The sequence below is a fragment of the Ranitomeya variabilis genome, chromosome 2 (assembly GCF_051348905.1).
Source record: "Ranitomeya variabilis isolate aRanVar5 chromosome 2, aRanVar5.hap1, whole genome shotgun sequence".
Classification (NCBI taxonomy): Eukaryota; Metazoa; Chordata; class Amphibia; order Anura; family Dendrobatidae; genus Ranitomeya; species Ranitomeya variabilis.
In genome coordinates, this window is record NC_135233.1 from 290,119,905 (window position 1) to 290,145,961 (window position 26,057).

Genomic DNA, 26,057 nt, shown 5'->3' on the forward strand with positions numbered 1-26,057 from the left:
AATTTTGCGTGAAAATTCTTTGTTTGTCAAGGGCTCAAAGTGTCTCTTTGGTGTACAGAAGGTTCCCTTTTTGGGGTTCATTTTTTCCCCTTCTGCTGTGGAGATGGACCCAGTCAAGGTCCGAGCTATTCTTGATTGGACTCAGCCCTCGTCAGTTAAGAGTCTTCAGAAGTTCTTGGGCTTCGCTAACTTCTACCGTCGTTTTATCGCTAATTTTTCTAGCATTGTGAAACCTTTGACGGATATGACCAAGAAGGGCTCCGATGTAGCTAACTGGGCTCCTGCTGCCGTGGAGGCTTTCCAGGAGTTGAAACGCCGGTTTACTTCGGCGCCTGTTTTGTGCCAGCCTGACGTCTCACTTCCCTTTCAGGTTGAGGTGGATGCTTCGGAGATTGGGGCAGGGGCCGTTTTGTCGCAGAGAGGCCCTGGTTGCTCTGTTATGAAACCTTGTGCCTTTTTCTCTAGGAAGTTTTCGCCTGCCGAGCGAAATTATGATGTGGGCAATCGGGAGTTGTTGGCCATGAAATGGGCATTTGAGGAGTGGCGTCATTGGCTCGAGGGTGCTAAGCATCGTGTGGTGATCTTGACTGATCACAAAAATCTGATGTATCTCGAGTCTGCTAAACGCCTTAATCCGAGACAGGCCCGCTGGTCATTGTTTTTCTCCCGCTTTGATTTTGTTGTCTCGTATTTACCAGGTTCAAAGAATGTGAAGGCCGATGCTCTTTCTAGGAGCTTTGTGCCTGATGCTCCTGGAGTCGCTGATCCTGTTGGTATTCTTAAGGATGGAGTTATCTTGTCAGCTATTTCTCCGGATCTGCGACGTGTGTTGCAGAGATTTCAGGCTGATAGGCCTGAGTCTTGTCCACCTGACAGACTGTTTGTCCCGGATAAGTGGACCAGCAGAGTCATTTCCGAGGTTCATTCCTCGGTGTTGGCAGGTCACCCGGGAATTTTTGGCACCAGAGATCTGGTGGCCAGGTCCTTTTGGTGGCCTTCCTTGTCAAGGGATGTGCGGTCATTTGTGCAGTCCTGTGGGACTTGTGCTCGAGCTAAGCCTTGCTGTTCTCGTGCCAGCGGTTTGCTCTTGCCCTTGCCTGTCCCGAAGAGACCTTGGACACATATCTCCATGGATTTCATTTCTGATCTTCCGCTATCTCAGGGCATGTCCGTTATCTGGGTGATATGTGATCGCTTCTCCAAGATGGTCCATTTGGTTCCTTTGCCTAAGCTGCCTTCCTCTTCCGATCTGGTTCCTGTGTTTTTCCAGAACGTGGTTCGTTTGCACGGCATCCCTGAGAATATTGTGTCAGACAGAGGATCCCAGTTCGTTTCCAGGTTCTGGCGATCCTTTTGTAGTAGGATGGGCATTGATTTGTCGTTTTCGTCTGCTTTCCATCCTCAGACTAATGGACAGACGGAGCGAACCAATCAGACTTTGGAGGCTTATTTGAGGTGTTTTGTATCTGCTGATCAGGACGATTGGGTGACATTCTTGCCGTTGGCTGAGTTTGCCCTTAATAATCGGGCTAGTTCCGCCACCTTGGTTTCGCCTTTTTTCTGCAACTCTGGTTTCCATCCTCGCTTTTCTTCGGGTCATGTGGAGCCTTCTGACTGTCCTGGGGTAGATTCCGTGGTGGATAGGTTGCAGCAGATCTGGAATCATGTGGTGGACAACTTGAAGTTGTCACAGGAGAAGGCTCAGCGCTTTGCCAACCGCCGCCGCGGTGTGGGTCCCCGACTACGCGTTGGGGATTTGGTATGGCTTTCTTCCCGCTTTGTTCCTATGAAGGTCTCCTCTCCCAAATTTAAACCTCGTTTTATTGGGCCTTACAAGATATTGGAAATCCTTAATCCTGTATCTTTTCGTCTGGATCTTCCTGTGTCGTTTGCTATTCACAATGTATTTCATAGGTCCTTGTTGCGGCGGTACATTGTGCCTGTAGTTCCTTCTGCTGAGCCTCCTGCTCCGGTGTTGGTTGAGGGCGAGTTGGAGTACGTGGTGGAGAAGATCTTGGATTCTCGCCTCTCCAGGCGGAGGCTTCAGTACCTGGTCAAGTGGAAGGGCTATGGTCAGGAGGATAATTCCTGGGTGGTCGCCTCTGATGTTCATGCGGCCGATTTAGTTCGTGACTTTCATGCCGCTCATCCTGATCGCCCTGGTGGTCGTGGTGAGGGTTCGGTGACCCCTCACTAAGGGGGGGGTACTGTTGTGAATTTGCTTTTTGCTCCCTCTAGTGGTTACTAGTTTTTTGACTCTGGTTTTTCTGTCATTCCTTTTATCCGCACCTGGGTCGTTAGTTAGGGGTGTTGCTATTTAAGCTCCCTGGACCTTCAGTTCTATGCCTGGCAACGTAGTTATCAGAGCTAGTCTGCTGTGCTCTTGTCTACTGATCCTGGTTCCAGTTATATCAGCTAAATCTGCCTTTTGCTTTTTGCTATTTGTTTTGGTTTTGTATTTTTGTCCAGCTTGTTCCTAATCTATATCCTGACCTTTGCTGGAAGCTCTAGGGGGCTGGTGTTCTCCCCCCGGACCGATAGACGGTTCGGGGGTTCTTGAATTTCCAGTGTGGATTTTGATAGGGTTTTTGTTGACCATATAAGTTACCTTTCTTTATTCTGCTATCAGTAAGCGGGCCTCTCTGTGCTAAACCTGGTTCATTTCTGTGTTTGTCATTTCCTCTTACCTCACCGTCATTATTTGTGGGGGGCTTCTATCCAGCTTTGGGGTCCCCTTCTCTGGAGGCAAGAAAGGTCTTTGTTTTCCTCTACTAGGGGTAGCTAGATTCTCCGGCTGGCGCGTGTCATCTAGAATCAACGTAGGAATGATCCCCGGCTACTTCTAGTGTTGGCGTTAGGAGTAGATATATGGTCAACCCAGTTACCACTGCCCTATGAGCTGGATTTTTGTATTCTGCAGACTTCCACGTTCCTCTGAGACCCTCGCCATTGGGGTCATAACACCTACAGACATGTGACTGCTTTTCCCATGGTGCTCTGATTGACGTCAGATAGGTGAAGGGAGTTCACTGGCTGTGAACTTGTAGGACCTCTCTGAAAGCACCGCGAGCAGGAGAACTTTCTCACGCTCGCTGTGGCTTTAGACAGGGAATAGAAGTTCACAGGGAAACACTGAGCACATGGTGCTCAGTGTCTTTGCTGGATGACAGACTGTATGGTCATTTAACCATGCAGCCTGCCATCTAGATGTAGCAGAGCTGGACCTGCCATGGGACAAATGGATTAGCAGCGTCTCTGCGGAAAGGTTAGGAATATTGTTGTTTTTTATTTTTATCTCTTTTGCAGATGACAAGGGAATAAAGTGAATGGGTGAGGTCGTAAGTATGGTTTAAATAAGATTTATTAAAGGAGTCTGTGTCATTCTTTCAACTAAAGGGCTTTATTCTGGGTGTGTGTGTTTTCATACAATGTGACTATGGGGTTAGTAATGGGGGCGTCTTATTGATGCCTCTCCATTACTAACCTCGGGGCTTGATGTCACCTGACAATACAAAGTATAAGTATAAGCCGACCCCCCTAGTTTTGCCACAAAAAACTGGGAAAACTTAATGACTCGAGTATAAGCCTAGGGTGGGAAATGCAGCAGGTACCAGTAAATGTGAAAAGTAAAAATAGATACCAATAAAAGTAAAATTAAGTGAGACATCAGTAGGTTAAGTGTTTTTGAATATCCATATTGAATCCGGAGCCCCATATAATGCTCCATAAAGTTTATGATGGCCCCATAAGATGCTCCATATTAAAATATGCCCCATATAATCCTGCGTAAAGATTAATAATGGCCCCATAAGATGCTCCATAGACACATTTGCCAAATATAATGCTGCACAAATGTTGATCATGGCCCCATAAGATGCTCCATAAAGATATTTGCCCAATATAGTGCTGCACAAACCTTGATTATGGCCCCATAAGATGCTCCATACAGACACTTGCCCCATATAATGCTGCAGAAACGTTAATTATGGCCCCATAAGATGCTCCATATAGATATTTGCCCCATATAATGCTGCACAAACGTTATGGCCCCATAAGATACTCCATACAGACATTTTCCCCATATAATGCTGCACAAACGTTATGGCCCCATAAGATACTCCAGACAGACATTTGCCCCATACAATGCTGCACAAACGTTATGGCCCCATAAGATACTCCATACAGACATTTGCCCCATACAATGCTGCACAAACGTTATGGCCCCATAGGATGCTCTATACAGACTCTTGCCCCATTATAGTGCTGCATAAACGTTGATTATGGCCCCATACAGACAGTTGCCCCATTATAGTGCTGCACAAACGCTATGGCCCCATAAGCTGCTCTATACAGACACTTGCCCCATTATAGTGCTGCACAAATGTTGATTATGGCCCCATAAGCTGCTCTATACAGACACGTGCCCCATTATAGTGCTGCACAAATGTTGGTTATGGCCCCATACAGACACTTGCCCCATTATAGTGCTGCACAAACGTTGTGGCCCCATAAGATGCTCTCTACAGACACTTGCTCCATTTGCTGTTGCTGCGATAAAAAAAATGACATACTCACCTCTCCGTCACTCAGGCCCCCGACACTTTCGATATTCACCTGACTTCATTCTGGCGCCGCTCCATCTTCAGCGTCTTCTGCACTGATGTTCAGGCAAAGGGCGTGCACTAACCACGTCACCGTGCCCTTTTACCTGAGCATCACTGCAGAAGACGCTGAAGACAGAGCGGCGCTGGAACAAGGAGCAGGTGAATATCGCGCAACGCTGTGCTCCCCTCCCCGTTATACTCACCTGCTCCTGGCACTGTGCAGTCCTTGCTTCCCCGTCACCGCAGCTTCTTCCTGTACTGAGCGGTCACCGTTACCGCTCATTACAGTAATGAATATGGGAGGTGGAGCCGCATATTCATTACTGTAATGAGCGGTACCATGTGACCGCTCAGTACAGGAAGAAGCTGGGGCGCCAGGGAGCCAGGGACCTGCAGGGACCGCACCAGGAGCAGGTGAGTATTATTAGACAGCCCCCGCTCCCCCTCCCCTGCCAACCCCTGGGTATGACTCGAGTATAAGCCGAGAGGGGGACTTTTACCCCCCAAAAATGGGATGAAAATCTTGGCTTATACTCGAGTATATACGGTAAATATACAGTTGTGATCTGATATTAATAGCCTGGGAAGCTTCATGGGTATTACCCCCTTCCCACGCTATAAACATGGGCTCCCAGCCATAGACTTTACCTCTGCTAGTTAAGAAAATTATGCAGGAGCCCACACCATTTTTTTCAGAAAAAATAATCTTTTATTAATTAAATACATGAGCTACACACACACTGTACTAATTGTATTTGTCACAGACATCTGTATATCTACAGTACCTATTCTATTTGCATTTACTGTGTGTAATATATCTCTTCTATCCTGCCGGATCCTGCTGTGATTTTACAGTACATGACAGATGAATTGCCAGCTTTTCTTCTATCTGTCTATGTATATAATATATATACTGTATATATATATATATATATATATATATATATATATATATATATATATATATGACTGTATGTGTGTGTTTCGACAATGATGTCATAATGGTTGCCATGGTGACAATGATGTCATAATGGTTGCCATGGCGAAGATGATGTTGTAATGCTTGCCATGGTGACGAAGATGTCATAATAGGTTGCAATGGTGACGGTTATGTCTAACTAGATGGAGGCCCAATGCTATCGCATCAGGAGGGCGGTAATGTCACGATGGGTGCAGGCATGCGGCGCTGTTGTTGCCTAATGGCATCCTGTGATAATCTAATGACTTTTGCATTAAGGGACTCATGTGCTTGACGCCTACGCTTATATGCATTGTTTTTGTCCCAGTGATGCTGTTGCTCTTCAAGCGTCTCATTTGCCCTTTGTTGTCTTCGACATTGTGCCGCTGCTGCTTTCCTTTCATTGTCATTGGCGTACTTTTTATGAGGAGCCATGTTGGCGTTGATATTTGCTTTTTAAAGGGTTTTTCCCACGAACAAACTTAATTTTAACCCCTTCACCCCCAAGGGTGGTTTGCACGTTAATGACCGGGCCAATTTTTACAATTCTGACCACTGTCCCTTTATGAGGTTATAACTCTGGAACGCTTCAACGGATCTTGGCGATTCTTACACTGTTTTCTCGCGACATATTGTACTTCATGATAGTGGTAAAATTTCTTCGATATAAATTGCGTTTATTTGTGAAAAAAACGAATATTTGGCGAAAATTTTGAAAATTTCGCAATTTTCCAACTTTTAATTTTTATGCCCTTAAATCACAGACATATGTCATGCAAAATACTTAATAAGTAACATTTCCCACATGTCTACTTTACATCAGCACAATTTTGGAACCAAAATTTTTTTTTGTGACGGAGTTATAAGGGTTAAAAGTTGACCAGCAATTTCTCATTTTTACAACACCATTTTTTTTTAGGGACCACATCTCATTTGAAGTCATTTTGAGGGGTCTATATGATAGAAAATACCCAAGTGTGACACCATTCTAAAAACTGCACCCCTCAAGGTACTCAAAACCACTTTCAAGAAGTTTATTAACCCTTCAGGTATTTCACAGGAATTTTTGGAATGTTTAAATAAAAATGAACATTTAACTTTTTTTCACACAAAATTTATTTCAGATCCAATTTGTTTTATTTTACCAAGGGTAACAGGAGAAAATAGACCCCAAAATTTGTTGTACAATTTGTCCTGAGTATGCTGATACCCCATATGTGGGGGTAATCCACTGTTTGGGCGCATGGCAGAGCTCGGAAGGAAAGGAGCGCCATTTTACTTTTCAATGCAAAATTGACTGGAATTGAGATGGGACGCCATGTTGCATTTGGAGAGCCCCTGATGTGCCTAAACATTGAAACCCCCCACAAGTGACACCATTTTGGAAAGTAGACCCCCTAAGGAACTTATCTAGATGTGTGGTGAGCACTTTGACCCAACAAGTGCTTCACAGAAGTTTATAATGCAGAGCGGTAAAAATAAAAAATCATATTTTTTCACAAAAATGATCTTTTCGCCCCCAATTTTTTATTTTCCCAAGGGTAAGAGAAGAAATTGGACACCAAAAATTGTTGTGCAATTTGTCCTGAGTACGCTGATACCCCATATGTGGGTGTAAACCATTGTTTGGGCGCAGGGCAGAGCTCGGAAGGGAAGGAGCGCCATTTGACTTTTCAATGCAAAATTGACTGGAATTAAGATGGGATGCCATGTTGCGTTTGCAGAGCCCCTGATGTGCCTAAACATTAAAAACCCCCACAAGTGACACCATTTTGGAAAGTAGACCCCCTAAGGAACTTATCTAGATGTGTGGTGAGCACTTTGACCCAACAAGTGCTTCACAGAAGTTTATAATGCAGAGCGGTAAAAATAAAAAATCATATTTTTTCACAAAAATGATCTTTTCGCCCCCAATTTTTTATTTTCCCAAGGGTAAGAGAAGAAATTGGACACCTAAAATTGTTGTGCAATTTGTCCTGAGTACGCTGATACCCCATATGTGGGTGTAAACCATTGTTTGGGCGCAGGGCAGAGCTCGGAAGGGAAGGAGCGCCATTTGACTTTTCAATGCAAAATTGACTGGAATTAAGATGGGATGCCATGTTGCGTTTGCAGAGCCCCTGATGTGCCTAAACATTAAAAACCCCCACAAGTGACACCATTTTGGAAAGTAGACCCCCTAAGGAACTTATCTAGATATGTGGTGAGCACTTTGACCCAACAAGTGCTTCACAGAAGTTTATAATGCAGAGCCGTAAAAATAAAAAATCATATTTTTTCACAAAAATGATCTTTTCGCCCCCAATTTTTTATTTTCCCAAGGGTAAGAGAAGAAATTGGACCCCAAAAATTGTTGTGCAATTTGTCCTGAGTACGCTGATACCCCATATGTGGGTGTAAACCATTGTTTGGGCGCAGGGCAGAGCTCGGAAGGGAACGAGCGCCATTTGACTTTTCAATGCAAAATTGACTGGAATTAAGATGGGATGCCATGTTGCGTTTGCAGAGCCCCTGATGTGCCTAAACATTAAAAACCCCCACAAGTGACACCATTTTGGAAAGTAGACCCCCTAAGGAACTTATCTAGATGTGTTTTGAGAGCTTTGAACCCCCAAGTGTTTCACTACAGTTTATAACGCAGAGCCGTGAAAATAAATTCTTTTTTTTTTTCACAAAAATGATTTTTTAGCCCCCAGTTTTGTATTTTCACAAGGGTAACAGGATAAATTGGACCCCAAAATTTGTTGTCCAATTTGTCCTGAGTATGCTGATACCCGATATGTGGGGGGGAACCACTGTTTGGGCGCATGACAGAGCTCGGAAGGGAAGGAGCGCCATTTGGAATGCAGACTTAAATGGATTGGTCTGCAGGCGTCACGTTGCATTTGCAGAGCCCCTGATGTACCCAAACAGTACAAACCCCCCACAAGTGACCCCATATTGGAAACTAGACCCCCCAAGGAACTTATCTAGATGTGTTGTGAGAACTTTGAACCCCCAAGTGTTTCACTACAGTTTACAACGCAGAGCCGTGAAAATAAAAAATCTTTTTTTTCCCACAAAACTTATTTTTTGGCCCCCAGTTTTGTATTTTCCCAAGGGTAGCAGGAGAAATTGGACCCCAAAAGATGATGTCCAATTTGTCCTGAGTACGCTGATACCCCATATGTTGGGGTAAACCCCTGTTTGGGCACACGGGAGAGCTCGGAAGGGAAGGAGCACTGTTTTCCTTTTTCAACGCAGAATTGGCTGGAATTCAGATCGGATGCCATATCCCGTTTGGAAAGCCCCTGATGTGCCTAAACAGTGGAAACCCCCCAATTATAACTGAAACCCTAATCCAAACACACCCCTTACCCTAATCCCAACAGTAACCCTAACCACTCCTCTAACCCAGACACACCCAACCCTATTCCCAACCGTAAATGTAATCCAAACCCTAACCCTATCTTTAGACCCAACCCTAACTGTAGCCCCAACGCTAGCCCTAACCCTAGCAATAACCCTAGCCCTAACTCTAGTCCTAACTCTAGCCCTAACCCTAACCCTAATGGGAAAATGGAAATAAATACATTTTTTAATTTTTTTATTTTTCCCTAACTAAGGGGGTGATGAAGGGGGGTTTGATTTACTTTTATAGCGGGTTTTTTAGCGGATTTTTATGATTGGCAGCCGTCACACACTGAAAGACGCTTTTCATTGCAAAAAATATTTTTTGCGTTACCACATTTTGAGAGCTGTAATTTTTCCATATTTGAGTCCACAGAGTCATGTGAGATCTTGTTTTTTGCGGGATGCGTTGATGTTTTTATTGGTAACATTTTCGGACACGTGACATTTTTTGATCGCTTTTTATTCCGATTTTTGTGAGGCAGAGTGATCAAAAACCAGCTATTCATGAATTTCTTTTTGGGGAGGCGTTTATACCGTTCCGCGTTTGGTAAAATTGATAAAGCAGTTTTATTCGTCGGGTCAGTACGATTACAGCGATATCTCATTTATATCATTTTTTTTATGTTTTGGCGCTTTTATGCGATAAAAACTATTTTATAGAAAAAATAATTATTTTGGTATCGCTTTATTCTCAGGACTATAACTTTTTTATTTTTTGGCTGATGATGCTGTATGGCGGCTCGTTTTTTGCGTGACAAGATGTCGTTTTCAGCGGTACCATGGCTATTTATATCAGTCTTTTTGATCGCGTGTTATTCCACTTTTTGTTCGGCGGTATGATAATAAAGCGTTGTTTTTTGCCTCGTTTTTTTTTTTTTTTTCTTACGGCGTTTACTGAAGGGGTTAACTAGTGGGCCAGTTTTATAGGTCGGGTCGTTACGGACGCGGCGATACTAAATATGTGTACTTTTATTGTTTTTTTTATTTTATTTAGATAAAGAAATGTATTTATGGCAATAATATTTTTTTTTTTTTTTCATTATTTTGGAATATTTTTTTTTTTTTTTTTTTTACACATTTGGAAAATTTTTTTTTTACTTTTTTACTTTGCCCCAGGGGGGGACAATACAGATCGGTGATCTGTCAGTTTGCATAGCACTCTGACAGATCACCGATCTGCGAGAAGTGCAGGCTGCTTCACAGTGCCTGCTCTGAGCAGGCGTCTGTGAAGCCACCTCCCTCCCTGCAGGACCCGGATCCGCGGCCATCTTGGATCCGGGTCTGGAGCAGGCAGGGAGGGAGGTAAGACCCTCGCAGCAACGCGATCACATCGCGTTGCTGCGGGGGGCTCAGGGAAGCCCGCAGGGAGCCCCCTCCCTGCGCGATGCTTCCCTGCACCGCCGGCACATCGCGATCATGTTTGATCGCGGTGTGCCGGGGGTTAATGTGCCGGGGGCGGTCCGTGACCGCTCCTGGCACATAGTGCCGGATGTCAGCTGCGATATGCAGCTGACACCCGGCCGCGATCGGCCGCGCTCCCCCCGTGAGCGCGGCCGATCGCGTATGACGTACTATTCCGTCCTTGGGAAGTAGGGCCCACCCCACATGGACGGAATAGTACGTCTAATGACAGAAAGGGGTTAAAAATTGTCTTTGTCTGACAGTGTACCAAACATACCACAGCTCCTGGGCAGGGGAGGAAGCAAACAACAATACTCACATTACAGCAGGAGATCGCAGAGGATACATTTTGTGAGGTAAAATATTTTTTAAAAACAGTCAGTGAAATATTTTACCTCACAAAATGAATCCACTGTGATCCCCTGCTGTAATGTCAGTATTGTCTTTTGCTTTTTCCCCTGCCCAGTAGAAGTGGTATGCTCCGTACACGGTCAGACAAGTCAATTTTTAAAATTAACTTTCGTTTGTTGGAAAGCCCCTTAAAATGTGACCGTCTTTCTCTGCCTGTAGACACGTCGCGCATCTGCCGCCGGGATCAGCTGAATGATTCACTGCACCTGCACGTAATTCGCACAGGTGCAATAAATCAGACCGCCGCCATCTTTGTGCAGACAGATAGTGGTGGTCACATTAAAACTGCGCATTCACTCCTCCTGTACAAAGATGGTGGCAGTCAGTGAATCATTCGGCTGATCCCAGTGGCGGCATGTTCACGACAGGGTTCCGCTGGTGGTACCGCACAAGAGGCAGCGTGAGTGTGTAAGTATGTGTGAATGTGTGTGTGTGAGTGTGAGTATTAGTGTGTGAATGTGTGAGAGTGTGTGTGTGAGTGTGAGTATGTGAGTGTGAATGTTTGAGTGTGAGTGTGAGAGTGTGTGAGAGTGTGTGAGTGTGTGTGTATGGCGTATAGAGTGTGTGTGTGTATGTGGTGCGACGGTGTTTCCCTGGTGGTACTACGCAATAGGTTGGTACCAGCAGCAGTTTCCATATTGAGACACCCATCACTTGGGTGTCCCAATATAGCGGTCAGTGAACTTCCTCCACTTGGAATTCTGGGATACGATGACATCTGGCCAGAACAGGAAATTAAAACTTTACAAAGCAATTATATAAATAGATGGTTGCCATGGCGACGATGATGTCTTTATAAGTTGCCATGGCGACGATGATGTCAGAAAGGTTGCCATGGAGATTATGATGTCATAAAGGTTGTCATAGTGACGATGATGTCATAATAGGTTGCAATGGTGACGGTTATGTCATAATGGTTGCATGGTGACGATGATGTCATAATAGGTTGCAATGGTGACGATGATGTCAGAATGGTTGCCATGGCGAAGATTATGTCATAATGGGTATATCGGCACGGAAGTAAGGGATGGAGGATGTGTGGTGGGTAAATGGACATGGGACTATGGGATGGAGGATGTGTATGATGGGTATATGGGCACAGGACTATGGGATGGAGGATGTGTGATGAGTATATGGACATGGGACTATGGGATGGAGGTTATGTATGATGGGTATATTGGCACAGGACTATGGGATGGAGGATATGTATGATGGGTATATGGGCACATGACTATGGGATGGAGGATGTGTGATCAGTATATAGGCATGCAAAAATGTGATGGAGGATATGTATGATGGGAATATGGGCACATGACTATGGGATGGAGGATGTGTGATTGGTATATAGGCATGGGACTATGGGATGGAGGATATGTATGATGGGTATATGAGCACGGGACTATGGGATGGAGGAAGTGTATGATGGGTTTATGGGCATGAGACTATGGGATGGAGGTTATGTATGATGGGTATATGGGCACAGGACTATGGTATGGATGATATGTATGATGGGTATATGGGCATGGGACTATGGGATGGAGGATAATCATAATTTGTTGTACCTAACCACAGTTAGTTACTATGCCCGGGCAATGCCGGGCTCTAGAAATGAGTGTATGTGTGTGTGTGTGTATTGACGAAGATGTCATAATGGTTGCCATGGAGACAATGATATCATAAAGGTTGCCATGGCGAAGATCATGTCATAATCATTGCCATGACGATGATGATGTCATAATAGGTTGCAAGGGTGACGGTGATGCCATAATGGTTGCCATGGCGATGATGTCATAATAGTTGGCGTGATGAAGATGATGTCATAATAGTGGCCATGGCGATAATGATGTCATAATAGGTTGCAATGGTGACGTTGATGTCATAGTGGTTGCCATGGCAAGGATGATGTCATAAAGGTTGCCTTGACGAAGATGATGTCATAATGCTTGCCATGGCAATGATGATGTAATAATAGGTTTCAATGGTGACAGTGATGTCAAAATGGTTGCAATGGTGACGTTATGTCATAATACATACATACAGGTATGAGTACAGAAATGGAAGAAAGGGAGGCAAGAGCTGCTTCCTCAATGGCCACTGAAATGTCTCAGCAGAGAGAAGCAAGAATTGCAGACATGAGAATAAGAGCTGCTTCCTTAAGGGCAACTGAAGACTTTCCGATTCTTGCAGGTGTTATGTGCAGGGATTTTGACAGGTTTACGGCATGAGGGAACGCACAATGTTCCATGCCCATATACCCATTATGACACCATCATTGCCATGGCAACCATTCTGACATCATCGTTGCCATGGCAACTTATTATGACATCATCATCACCATGACAACCATTATGATATAACTGTTACCATTACAACCTATTATGACATCATCGTCACCATGGCAACCATTATGACATCACCATCCCAACCTATTATGACATCATTGTCGCCATGGCAACCATTATGACATCATCTTTGCCATGGCAACTTTTATGATTTCATTGTCGCCATGGCAACTGTTAGGGCATCATCATCGATATACACACACATACAATCGCACTTTTGTTAGTTGCAGTGAAACTTGGTTGTAGGCGTTTCTTTGGTCTAGTACCAACAGGGGCTCATTATCAGAGACAAATGCCCAGTCTTGCTTCTCTCTGCTGAGATGTTTCAGTGGCCCTTGAGGAAGCACACACACTGTACTAATTGTATTTGTCACAGACATCTGTTCATCTACCTATTCTATTTTTATTTACTGTGTAATCCATCTCTTCTATCCTGTCGGCTCCTGCTGTGGTTTTACAGTACACGGCAGATGAATTGGCGGCTTTTCTTCTATGTGTCTATGTATGTAATATATATAAAAATGAGTGCATGTGTGTATGTGTTTGTGTCGACGATGATGTCATAATGGTTACCATGGTGGCGATGATATCATAAATGTTGCCATAATAATCATAATCATAATGGTTGCGATGGCGACAATGATGTCATAATAGGCTACAATGGTGACGGTGGTGTCATAATGGTTGCCATGGTGATTATGATGTCATAATAGGTTGTAATGGTGACGATGATGCCAGAATGGTTTTCATGGTGAAGATGATGTCATAATGGGTATATGGGCACAGAACTATAGGATGGAGAATGTGTGATGGGTTTATGGGCACAGGACTATGGGATGGAGGATATGTATGATGGGAATATGGGCACTATGGGATGGAGGAGGTGTGATGGGTATATGGGCACAGGACTATGGGATGGAGGATGTATGATGGGTATATGGGCACGGGTCTATGGGATGGAGGATAATCATTATAATTTGTTATAACTAACCACCGTTAGTTACTATGCCTGGGCAACGCCAGACTCTTCAGCTAATATATATATATATATATATAAATATATATATATATATATATATATATATATATATGTGTCACTGATATCTATATATTCTATGTGTCTATATCCTAACCTGTCACTTGTACATGACACTCGCATTACACTCGTGCGACTTTTGGCAGGGAGTCTCGGACCGATTTTTTCATACGTTTAGTGTGATTCCGGCCTTAAGAGAATATACGCCAGTGTGAGAGAGCCCTTAGTGAGACACAGGTGATGAACTTTTCACTGCTAGCATCTGTACTCCTAATGAGTAAGTTCTGTTATCATTACAGCTAAAGGCAAGTAAATACACTGCGGAAAATCAGAGGCTTGGAAGCCACTTGCATGCAATTTCTTAGGCCAGCCTCACACTAGCGAGTTTTACGGACGTAAGAGCGCAGAAATTACGTCCGTAAAACTCGCAAAATAAACGGCACAATTATTCTCAATGGGGCTGCTCCTATTAGCCGTATATTACGGTTCAGTATTATACGGCTTTCTACGGCCGTACAAAATCGCAGCATGCTGCGTTTGTCAGCGTATTGCGCAAAAAAATCGCTAATGAGTCTATGGGGGCGAGAAAAATACGGATTCCACACGGACCTGCAGTGTGACTTGCGAGAAATACGCAGCGCTGTTAGTGAAAAGTCGGTAATTCAATTGCCGGCTTTTCATTTCTCCTGCACAAACCCGACAGGATATGAGACATGGTTTACATACAGTAAACCATCTCATATCCCCTTTTTTTTTGCATATTCCACACTACTAATGATAGTAGTGTGTATGTGCAAAATTTCAGCGCTGTAGCTGCTAAAATAAAGGGTTAAATGGCGGAAAAAATTGGCGTGGGCTCCCGCGCAATTTTCTCCGCCAGAATGGTAAAGCCAGTGACTGAGGGCAGATATTAATAGCCAGGAGAGGGTCCATGGTTATTGGCCCCCCCCCTGGCTAAAAACATCTGCCCCCAGCCACCCCAGAAAAGGCACATCTGGAAGATGCGCCTATTCTGGCACTTGGCCACTCTCTTCCCACTCCCTGTAGCGGTGGGATATGGGGTAATGAAGGGTTAATGCCACCTTGCTATTGGAAGGTGACATTAAGCCAGATTAATAATGGAGAGGCGTCAATTATGTCACCTATCCATTATTAATCCAATTGTTGGAAAGGGTTAAAAAACACACACACACATGATTAAAAAGTATTTTAATGCAATAAACACAGCGGTTGTTGTAATAATTTATTGTTCTCTCAATCCATCAGGAACACCCTCGCTTGGAAAAATAATAAACGCACAAGATACATACCTTCTGGTGAACCGTCTCGTCCCACGAAGTAATCCATCTGAAGGGGTTAACTAATATTACAGGCACGAGCCCTGCTAAATGCAGCTGTGCTCCGTGCCTGTAAAGCCCGGCGAATGAATGAAATGTAGGTCATTGACCTACATTTCCTTCAGTCGCGGTGAGGCGCCCTCTGGTGGATGTTCTCATGAACTGCAGCCTGGGAACTTTTTCCCACGCTCCAGGTCATATGAGGACATCCACCAGGGGGCGCATCACCGCGACTGAAGGAAATGTAGGTCAATGACCTACATTTCATTCATTCGCCGGGCATTACAGGCACGGAGCACAGCTGCATTTAGCAGGGCTCGTGCCTGTAATATTAGTTAACCCCTTCAGATGGATTACTTCGTGGGACGAGACGGTTCACCAGAAGGTATGTATCTTGTGCGTTTATTATTTTTCCAAGCGAGGGTGTTCCTGATGGATTGAGAGAACAATAAATTATTACAACAACCGCTGTGTTTATTGCATTAAAATACTTTTTAATCATGTGTGTGTGTGTTTTTTAACCCTTTCCAACAATTGGATTAATAATGGATAGGTGACATAATTGACGCCTCTCCATTATTAATCTGGCTTAATGTCACCTTCCAATAGCAAGGTGGCATTAACCCTTCATTACCCCATATCCCACCGCTACACGGGAGTGGGAAGAGAGTGGCCAAGTGCCAGAATAGGCGCATCTTCCAGATGTGCCTTTTCTGGGGTGGCTGGGGGCAGATGTTTTTAGCCACGGGGGGGCCAATAACCATGGACCCTCTCCTGGCTATTAATATCTGCCCTCAGTCACTGGCTTTACCATTCTGGCGGAGAAAATTGCGCGGGAGCCCACGCCAATTTTTTCCGCCATTTAACCCTTTATTTCAGCAGCTACAGCGCTGAAATTTTGCACATACACACTACTAACATTAGTAGTGTGGAATATGCAAAAAAAAGGGGGATATGAGATGGTTTACTGTATGTAAACCATGTCTCATATCCTGTCGGGTTTGTGCAGGAGAAATGAAAAGCCGGCAATTGAATTACCGGCTGTTCACAGATATCGCACTGAATAAAATCTAAATACAGAATATATATATATGTGTCTCAATGACATATATATATATATATATATATATATATATATACTGTATATATGTTTTCCCGAACATTTGAGCACATAAATCCATTAGATGTCGGTTTTGCAAGCCTGCGCGAAAATCTCGCAGTACGGATGCCATACGGATTACATACGGAGGATGCCATGCGCAAAATACGCTGAAACACCCTGACTACGGATCAATATTTTGGGAACATTTCTCTGTATTACGGCCGTAGTACGGACGTATAATACGTGGCGTATTGTCTTACGCCAAGTGTGAGGCCGGCCTTAGAGAGATGTGAACACAAGCCGGTTACACTGACGATCTTCCACCCTGTTTTTGCAGCATATTCCTGTAACAATGTTGTGTATGAAATTTTGCCAAATTAAAAAATCTACAGCATGTCAGTTTAGATTGCAGATTTTCACAAAGTAATTTACCTTTTGTAGTAAAGAAATTGAAATCTATTTCAAATCTGCAGCATTTTCCCAAAGGAAAAATTTGGAGTTTTTTCCCACTGTGAATTTTATAGCAGATTTTTAGTATCGGCCCCATATAAACATCTCATTAAGCTGACAAGATGTGTGCAAAATAGTTTACAAACAGGATATTGGCTTTTGTAAAATCAAAACTTCTTAAAGTCGTTATTAGGATGAAGTGAAACGGCAGACTATGGTTCACCAACCAGTCATATTTTTGGCATTGATGTTTGACAGCAGGAGGGTTAAGGGCATACAGTAGGTCATTTGTGAATGTCTGTTTTTCACAGCTGCCCAAGTCCAAAACATTTTTAAATTACTTCTGTGAAATGACCTGGCTGCAAACCCAAACACAAGCAGATATTTTTTTTTGCAAAAGTTCTAGGATTTTTGAATGAAAGTTTTCTCCTTTGTTGGCAGGAGGGGTAAATGTCAGAACCATTCTGGAGCTTTACAATCATGGTTTGCAAGAACTGTTGAAATTAATTGTAAAAGTAAAGATAACACACACAAAATCATAAAAGTGGAAAAATAAAGAAAATAACACTATATACAGATTCAATTAGTGGAAAACAGCAACTGATGTTGAAATCACTCAGCAGATGGTGCAGGTGCTGAACAGTACAGAGACAGATGTCTCTGTCACACTCAGGTGTAGATTGGTGGGGCTTGCAAAATATAAGAAACATTTTACATATCTGGTGGTGTTGACCCAAAATGTAACCTTTGTATTCGAGAGTGCTGCGAATCAGCACATAAGTATTTAGTCAAGACATCCTTGTGACCCATAATTTGTGGTTTATCAATACCAGAGCCAGTAAAAAAAAGCCATGTAATAGCACAATGATTTGGGCAATATATTCTAAACCAGCAGCTGAAGCTTTCACTGTGATTTTCTATTAATGAGTTAGACAATATAAAAAAAACTTAGTATCACCAGTCCAAAGTGCCATAATATTCTTACGTTTATTAAAAATCCCTCCCAAGTATATATTTTTTATTAAATGTGTTTTTAGGTGCATTTGATGCAGTGTGCGTGTATTAATATACTCACTTACTGCTGCTCTCTCTGGTGTCCAGCATCGTTCTGCTCCTCTTCTCAGTGACATTAAGAATCTGCAGACTTTCCGGGTCATGCTACGCTCTGTGAGACCTGGAACTGTTTTCTACAATGTAAGTCTATAGCGAGTCAGAATGAGACCCCATAGGATTAAATTGTAAAAGAGATTTCTGGGTCACACATAGAGCATAGAGTGAGCTGGCTAGTCAGAATTGCAGTGACATCACTGAGAAGAGGAGCAGAATGGGGCTGGACCCCTGAGAGAGCAGCGGTAGGTGAGTGTATTAATACACTTACACTGCAGTACATGCACATAAAAACTCATTTAAGAAAAATTATATACATTGAAGGGCTTCTTTAAATATGTACTAGCAAAAGAAGCTGCTCCCATCTGTTAGCCTCTTCTGGAATTGCTGAGTTTTTACATCAAGTGAGCAGTCTTAGGTATGAATTCATTCATAATTCAGCTACTGCACCTGAAATTTGCTAAGACTGTCATGTAATATACTAGTCTTATGCTCACTTGCGCAGGAGTAAGGTGTGTCAAAATTATTAAAGGGATTGTTCACTTTTCAGGATTCTCCTTGCTGCCTTTGAACACAGGCAATTTGCATACTTCCCGCCACATTCTGACTAAGTACTGCACAACATTGCTCAACTCACTTGTATTGAACGGGTCCGATCATGTCTAGTTGGCATGTGACTACGGGTATGCAAATGGCACATGCCCTGCTTTCACGAGCAACATAGGAGAATCCAGACACCGTGTGGTGACACGCTATAAGGACTCAGAACTCTGCAGTCATATATAGTAACTGCAGACTTTCATCAGAAGACAGGGCAACTCCTTGAGAGGGGCACACCTTGTAGCCAATTTGCCATATCTTCAGCTGTATTTACACCACCGATTGCTATATGTGCCTGAAATGAGCAGATTGTTGATTTGTGCTACAATTTGTGACATTTTTGGCATAGGTTTTATAAACCCAATCTGACCAAAGGTTGTTAGTAGTGATGAGTGAGTATATTCGTTGCTCGGGTGATCTCCGAGTATTTGTTAGTGGTTGAAGATTTAGTTTTCGTCGCCGCAGCTGCATGATTTACGGCTGCTACACAGGCTGAATACATGTGGGGATTCCCTAACAAACAGGCATTCCTCACATGTATTCAGCCTGGCTAGAAGCCATAAATCATGCAGATGAGGGACGAAAGCTAAATCTCCGAGCACTAACAAATACTCGGAGACCACCCGATCGTGCTCGGGAAAACTCAAGCAAAGAGTATACTCGCTCATCACTAGTTGTCAGACATCTAAGGCTATGTGCCCACGTTCTGGATTTTTCACATTTTTTCTGTGTTTTTTCAGCACTTTTCCGCTGCAAAAATTGCTTAAAAAACGCTTAATTTAAACATCCCATCTTTTTAATGTACTGCATAATTTTTGTGCCCATGCTCGCGGAAAATAACGCAGCATGTTCATTAATTTTGCAGAAAATCTGCAGATTTGCCACTATAATATTATTATATTGGTAACTTCTGGAAAAAAAACGCAAAGAATCCACGAAAAAAATGTGCAAAAACGCATTAAAAATGCGGAAAAAAACACGAGCTGATTTCCTGCGAATGGAGTACGGATTTGCTTAGGAAAAGTCTACATACATTCCTGAACGTGGGCACATAGCCACACTCTTAAATCAGCTCATTTTTTTCAAAGTATCAAGAAGTGCCAAGAAGGTGCAAATTTTAATGAAAATTCCAACTTGTTACGCAAAGCCCATAACTAACCTAAAAAATTTATATTTTCATTGTTTAAGTCTGGCAGAATTTTTTAAGCCTTCACAACCAGTGACATGGTTTTTGTACATTGTCAAGACTTGTGCAGATGTTTTTACATAGATTTGTAGAGTTAAAGGTGATATCTGGGACCTAAAAAAAAATGTACCTAAACACTAACAAGCAGGTAGTTGCTAGCTACCTGCTATTATGTCCAGCGTCATCCTCTGCCAGCACAGAGTGGTCACAGACATCAACAGAGCAATAGTTAACTTTCCTGTTGACAAGGCGGAACTACTGGTGTCATGCTGGTTGACAGCCGACTCCCCGCTGTCTAATTGGGGGAATCCAGCTGTCAATCAGCATGACACCAGTAGTTCCACCCTGACAACATGAAGTCAAACTGCTGCTCTGTTGAACCCGTTGGCAAAAAAGAAGTGCAGATAATTTTTTGGTCAGTTTTTAAATAATTGGTCTCTGCTGGATCCATTTTTTTAACATTGAAGTCTATGGAAAAGGGATCCATTAATCAGCCGTCTGTTTTTCGTCCATTTGTAACTAATCCTGAAAACAAAAAATGGATCCATTACTGGTACAGTAAGCAAAAAACAGATTTGTTACAAATAAACGAAAAACAGATGGCTGATTAACGTATCTGTTTTCCACAGACTTCAATGTTTAAAAAAAAATCCAGCAGAGATCTATTACTTAACAACGGACTAAAATATTGTGTCTACACAACTTTTTTTTGCCAACAGATTGCTGCACGTGTGGTTCACTACTGAACATGTGAACATAGCCAAAAAATCAAATTTGTTTATTGGGTAGTCACATAGCATTACCTAAATATATGTGTGGATTCCTGTGCATCATTGTCTAGTGTCTACTTTAAACTTTGATGTATTTTATGTTTAGTTTAGGGTAATGGAATCTAGACTAAGGACAACTGCAACAAGTGATTTTGAGCTTTTTTTTCTTTTATAAAATCCCATTGAAGTTTTTTGTTTACATTTGAAAGATAGATAGATAGATAGATAGATAGATAGATAGATAGATAGATAGATAGATAGATAGATAGATAATCTGCTCTTAAAACAGGTATTGTACATACAGTATGTGTTTGGCATCATAAATTATCTGTGTATTTTATGCCTGCTGTTATTTTAATTTCCCCTTAGAAGAAGATCCAAAAAGCTTCATATTCTTTTAAAGTCCTTCAGTGTTGCTATGCAAACGAATTTCAGTAGTGAAGCAAATGTAAACATGTGCAATGGTAAAACCTACAAGTATGTGCAGATATTATCCAAACACAATTATTTTCTGAGTATTGTGAGACGCTCTACACAACCATTACCGTGCAAGGTCATCTCGGCAGCTCTAATCACTGATCCTGTGCTATTCTCAGTTCATTGTGTTTACTTTTGATTATGTGGTAGCACGTACCAGCAATTAAATTACAAGGAATTCAAGAGCTCATCCCTACATGACTTGTTATTTCTTCACTTCTAATACTAGTGGGGGGGAAACTTCTGAGTGGGCCCCTAACCAGGTAACCCTAATTACAATTATGGTGGAACACCCTAATAGTGGATGTAGGAGAACCTCAGCAGATGACTGCGCTGTTGCTGAAAATAATCTCTATACAAAGACCCACACTGATATTACTGCCATATGGTGACCATATAGTGGCAGGTACCAGTCCTGCAGAACATGTAATAGATTACAGTACAGTCATAGATGTGACTTACAGCTGACATTCTTTCTGATGGAATCGTTCACTTTTCCCATCTTTTCCATTTGGCCCAGACCAACATGATAACTTCTTCCAGCCACGACTCAGCTGCAGAGATTACAACAAAGACACATTTGACATTTGTAGTATAAGTAGATGGAGGCCCAATGCTGTCACATCGGGAGGGCGGTAATGTCACGATGGGGGCAGGCTTTGCAGCGTTGAGTATCTCTCCCCCCTGGTGCTCACCCACCTATCCACTCTCTCTTTCCCCATGTGCTGACTTCTCCCGTCTGTGCTCTCTTCTTTAACCATGTGCCACCGGGATCAGCCGAATGATTCACTGCACATGCGCGGATTTCGCAAAGGCGCAGTAAATCAGACTGCCGCCTTCTTTGTGCAGACAGATAGCATCGGTCACATTGAAACTGCGCATGCGCTCCTCCTGTATGAAGATGGTGGCAGTGTTCCACTGGTGGTATCATGCAAGAGGCTGCCTACAGCATATACATTGTATGTGTGTGTGTGGTGCGTATGGCATATACAGTGTGCGTTTGTGTGTGTGTGTGTGTGGTGCGTATGGTGTATACAGTGTGTGTGTGTGTGCGTGTGTGTGGTGCAACGGGATTCTGCTGGTGGTACCACACAAGAGGCTGGTACCACCAGCAGTTTCTGTATTGAGACACCCATCACTTGGGTGTCCCAATGTGGATGTCGGTGAACTTCCGCCGCTTGGAATTCTGGGATCCGGACACATCTGGACGGAACAGGATGTGAAGACATTACAAGGTAGGTATATAAATAGATGCACTCCCTATAGGCCTTTAATATAGTATAATGAGTATAATGAATTCCCCATAGGCCTCTATATAGTATAATGCACTCCTCATAGGCCTCTATATAGTATAATACACTCCTCATAGGCCTCTATATAGTCTAATGCACTCCCCATAGGCAGACTCCATATAGTATAATGCACTTCCCATAGACCTCCATACAGTATAATGCACTCCCCATAGGCAGATTCTACATGGTATGATGCATTCCCCATAGGCCTCTATATATAATATAATGCACTCTTTATAGGCAGATTCTGTATAGTATAATTCACCCCCATAGGCCTCTATAGTATTATGCACTACCCATAGACAGACTCTATATAGTATGCAAAATTCAAAAGATATATAGAGCCAAGACTACTGTCTTCAAAATTGAATGCAAAATTAAATTTTGTTAAACAACAATATCACATAAATAGAATAAAAATACCAAAAGTGCAATTAGACACACATGAGTATCAAATGGGTATCTAAAGAAGGACACAGGTAAAGGGTCCGAACAACAACACTGATAAAGTAAAATCTGACCAGAGGAATCAAGTTCTCAAGGCTACGCGTGTAGGGGCTGGCAGTCCGCTTCCACACTGCGACCATTATGGGTGAGGATCAATCTTTGGCTAATTTTTCTGACTAGTTGTTCTTAAAGGCATATACACACTTTACTATATGGCTTATTAGCCTTGAGAGCTTGATTCCTCTGGTTGGATTTTACTTTATCAGTGTGGTTGTTCAGACCCTTTACCTGTGTCATTCTTTAGATACCCATTTGATACTCGTGTGTCTATTTGCACTTTTGGTATTTTTACTCTATGTGATATTGTTATTTAATAAATGTAATTTTGCATTCAATTTTGAAGACAGTAGTCTTGGCTCTATATATCTTTCATATATCTTTTGAATTTTGCATGTGTTGGGGAGCTTTTCTGTCGACATCTCCAGATTATGTTCAATATTTCTGTGCTCTGATCTATATATTTACAGACTCTACATAGTATAATGCACTCCCCAAAGGCATCTATAGTTTGAGCCCCCCCATAGAAAAACTCTGTATAGTATAATACACCCCCATAGGCCTCTGTAGTATAATGCACTCCCCTTAGGCAGACTCTGTATATTATAATGCACTGCCAATAGGCCTTTATAGTATATTCTACTCCCCATAAAAAAATTAGAAATAAATAAATTCAATACTCACCTCTCCTCCTCGTTCCCCTACTGCTCCGAGCGCTTGCAAGTCTCAAGACAGGAGGTGCCAAGTAATAACATAATCGCACCAGCTGCCAATGTCTGCATTAGTGATGTAAGACACAGAGGGGGATGATGGGAGAGGGAGCGTGACAATCCCTCTCTCATCATTGCTGTCAACTGTATCAGCATCCAGCTGATACAGCTGAACTTGCGATGACGGGTGGGGAGCCCAGTGCTGGTAGGGAGATCAAGTCTCCCTGTATCTGCCGCAGAGTGTAACTGTATGGACAAGCTGCGCACGCCAACACAGTTTCAGTAGCGTAGCTCTAGGTGGGCCCCTCAGAGCGCAGGGCCAGGAACGACTGCCTTTTTGCCACCCCGGTAGCTATACTACTGTGTGGAAGCCCACTTTGAGCTGAAGGTTTCATGATCTAAATTTGGTGTTGTGGATTCCATAAATGAGAGTAGGCCCGGGAGCGAAGATTAAATTACATCCTTCATTAATGTGCTGGGTTCTTTCATACAAGATAGGCAGTGTTCTTTGATTCCCAACATTGGTTTTCCATTTTACAGAGGGAAATCATATCCAGGTTGTTGCTACCCAACAGCAGTGGGCAAAATAGAGACTGTACCCTCCTCTTCTTTTTAGAGTCCTCATATCAGCTGTATTTATGGTTTATTTTACGAATTTGAAAGTGAAAATGTTAGAAATCTAGCTATTTTGTACTTTTCAGTCTGTTTTTATCCCTTACAACATGGAACTCACCATCTGAATTCAGAGGGAATGTGACTTGTAGAAATATGTCCCGCCAGCAGGTAATATGATACTGTAATAAGGAGATAGCAGGCCATGAAGTGATAGGGAGGGACCGCAATGCCTGCATGATATATGTTCCCTGAAAACCATTTTGCAATAATATTTTTTATTAGAAAGTTCTCTTTTCATATTCTTAACAATAAAGAGACTGATTGTGTCATTTTTCTTCCCCAGGATTTTCTATTCTTCAGGCCATTATGGAGGCAGCGGTACAGAACAACTGGCAAGTGACAGCTAGATCAGTGGGGAATATAAAAGATGTTCAGGAATACAAACGCATCATAGAGGAAATGGACAGACGTCAGGAGAAAAGATTTGTAATCGACTGCGAAGTTGAGCGAATAAATACAATTTTGGAGCAGGTACACATTTTTCTAAAATTATGTGTATTTGTGAGATTTATAGAAAGAGAATGTAAAACAATCCATGTGATGAAATAGCAGCATTCTTTTCTTATTGCTACATATTATGGCATATATTGGCTGTAAATTGGAGATATAACTGGAATCCAAGGCTGTTCTGAAAAGAAAATCAACATCTTATCAAAGGTCAAGTCATGTAATACTCGTCATGCTGACTGATCATTCTTGAGCCGGAGCTTTGCTTTGTAGCAGTCATTCTTAATATATTTTGTGTGACACCCCTTGCCAAATAAAAGCTGACCTGCTCCCATACTGAAGAGGTCATTTGTGTAACAATTTCTCTTTCATGATTCTTTCTATGTGCTAAACAAGAATTCAACAATATTTTACCATTATATTAACATTTGGCAATGCAATCCTATTATGTACTGAAAGCTGGAGCAGTAAAAAAGCCCCTAATGGAATTAAAGATATACAGACAGTGGTAATTTTATTGTCTGAAATTCCAAGTTTGCCTAAAAGCAACTACTGGGGTTAAGATTACAATAAAATGCATCGGAATAATTACAAGAAGCATAACAGAATTAAGTGAGCACAAACACCTTGCACCACAGCCAACATAGAAAGAAAGTAGCCGTGTTTGGTGTTTGTGAGGATCAACAAATGTGCACCCCCATTATTTCATTCCCTTCGCTCTATATTATACCTTGGGTTTTGCTCTTCTGCAATTTTAAAACAGTTTTGAAGGTCTTCAAATTGATGACCTATGCTTAAGATACGATCACTTGGAGTCTCTCATCTCAATCTATTATGATTTTAAAGGGACCATGGCACCTCAGCAAGTGCCATGTCCCCTTAAAGAAGCACTCCTCCCATCAACATTTTTATCCTCTTAATATATTGCAGTCATCATATTATATAGCACTGTGTACTTACAATTGCTCATTTTGTCTTTCTACCCAGATAATTCTTCTCTTTTCCATTAGGTCTATGACATCACTTGATTCAAAACTGCCCAGCTGAAAGCTTCTAAGCTCTATGTTGAAACAGGAGGTCAATTTTCCCTGCATGAGCCATAACTTCAAAGTCCCTGGAAGGGGGAGGAGAAGATGGGGTCAGCAGTTAAGGAGGGGGATGAGTCATGCAAGGAAAAGAGACTTGCTGGTTCTACATAGAGCAGGTAAATGGGAAGAATTAACTGGGTAGAAAGGCAAAATGAGCAATTGTAAGT

General features: G+C 42.5%; 1 protein-coding gene across 3 annotated transcripts in view; it reads left to right on the forward strand.

The window, feature by feature from the left end:
• The window catches only part of GRIA3 (glutamate ionotropic receptor AMPA type subunit 3), a 460,685-nt gene that overhangs the window by 267,910 nt on the left and 166,718 nt on the right, over positions 1-26,057 (forward strand). For all 3 annotated transcript variants that reach the window (XR_013221283.1, XM_077285103.1, XM_077285104.1), the window contains exon 4: positions 24,639-24,826. Coding sequence is in view for 2 of the 3 variants with exons in the window: in XM_077285103.1 (XP_077141218.1) it covers positions 24,639-24,826 (188 nt within the window). In the remaining variant the exon portion in view is untranslated. The remainder of the gene's footprint in view (positions 1-24,638; positions 24,827-26,057) is intronic.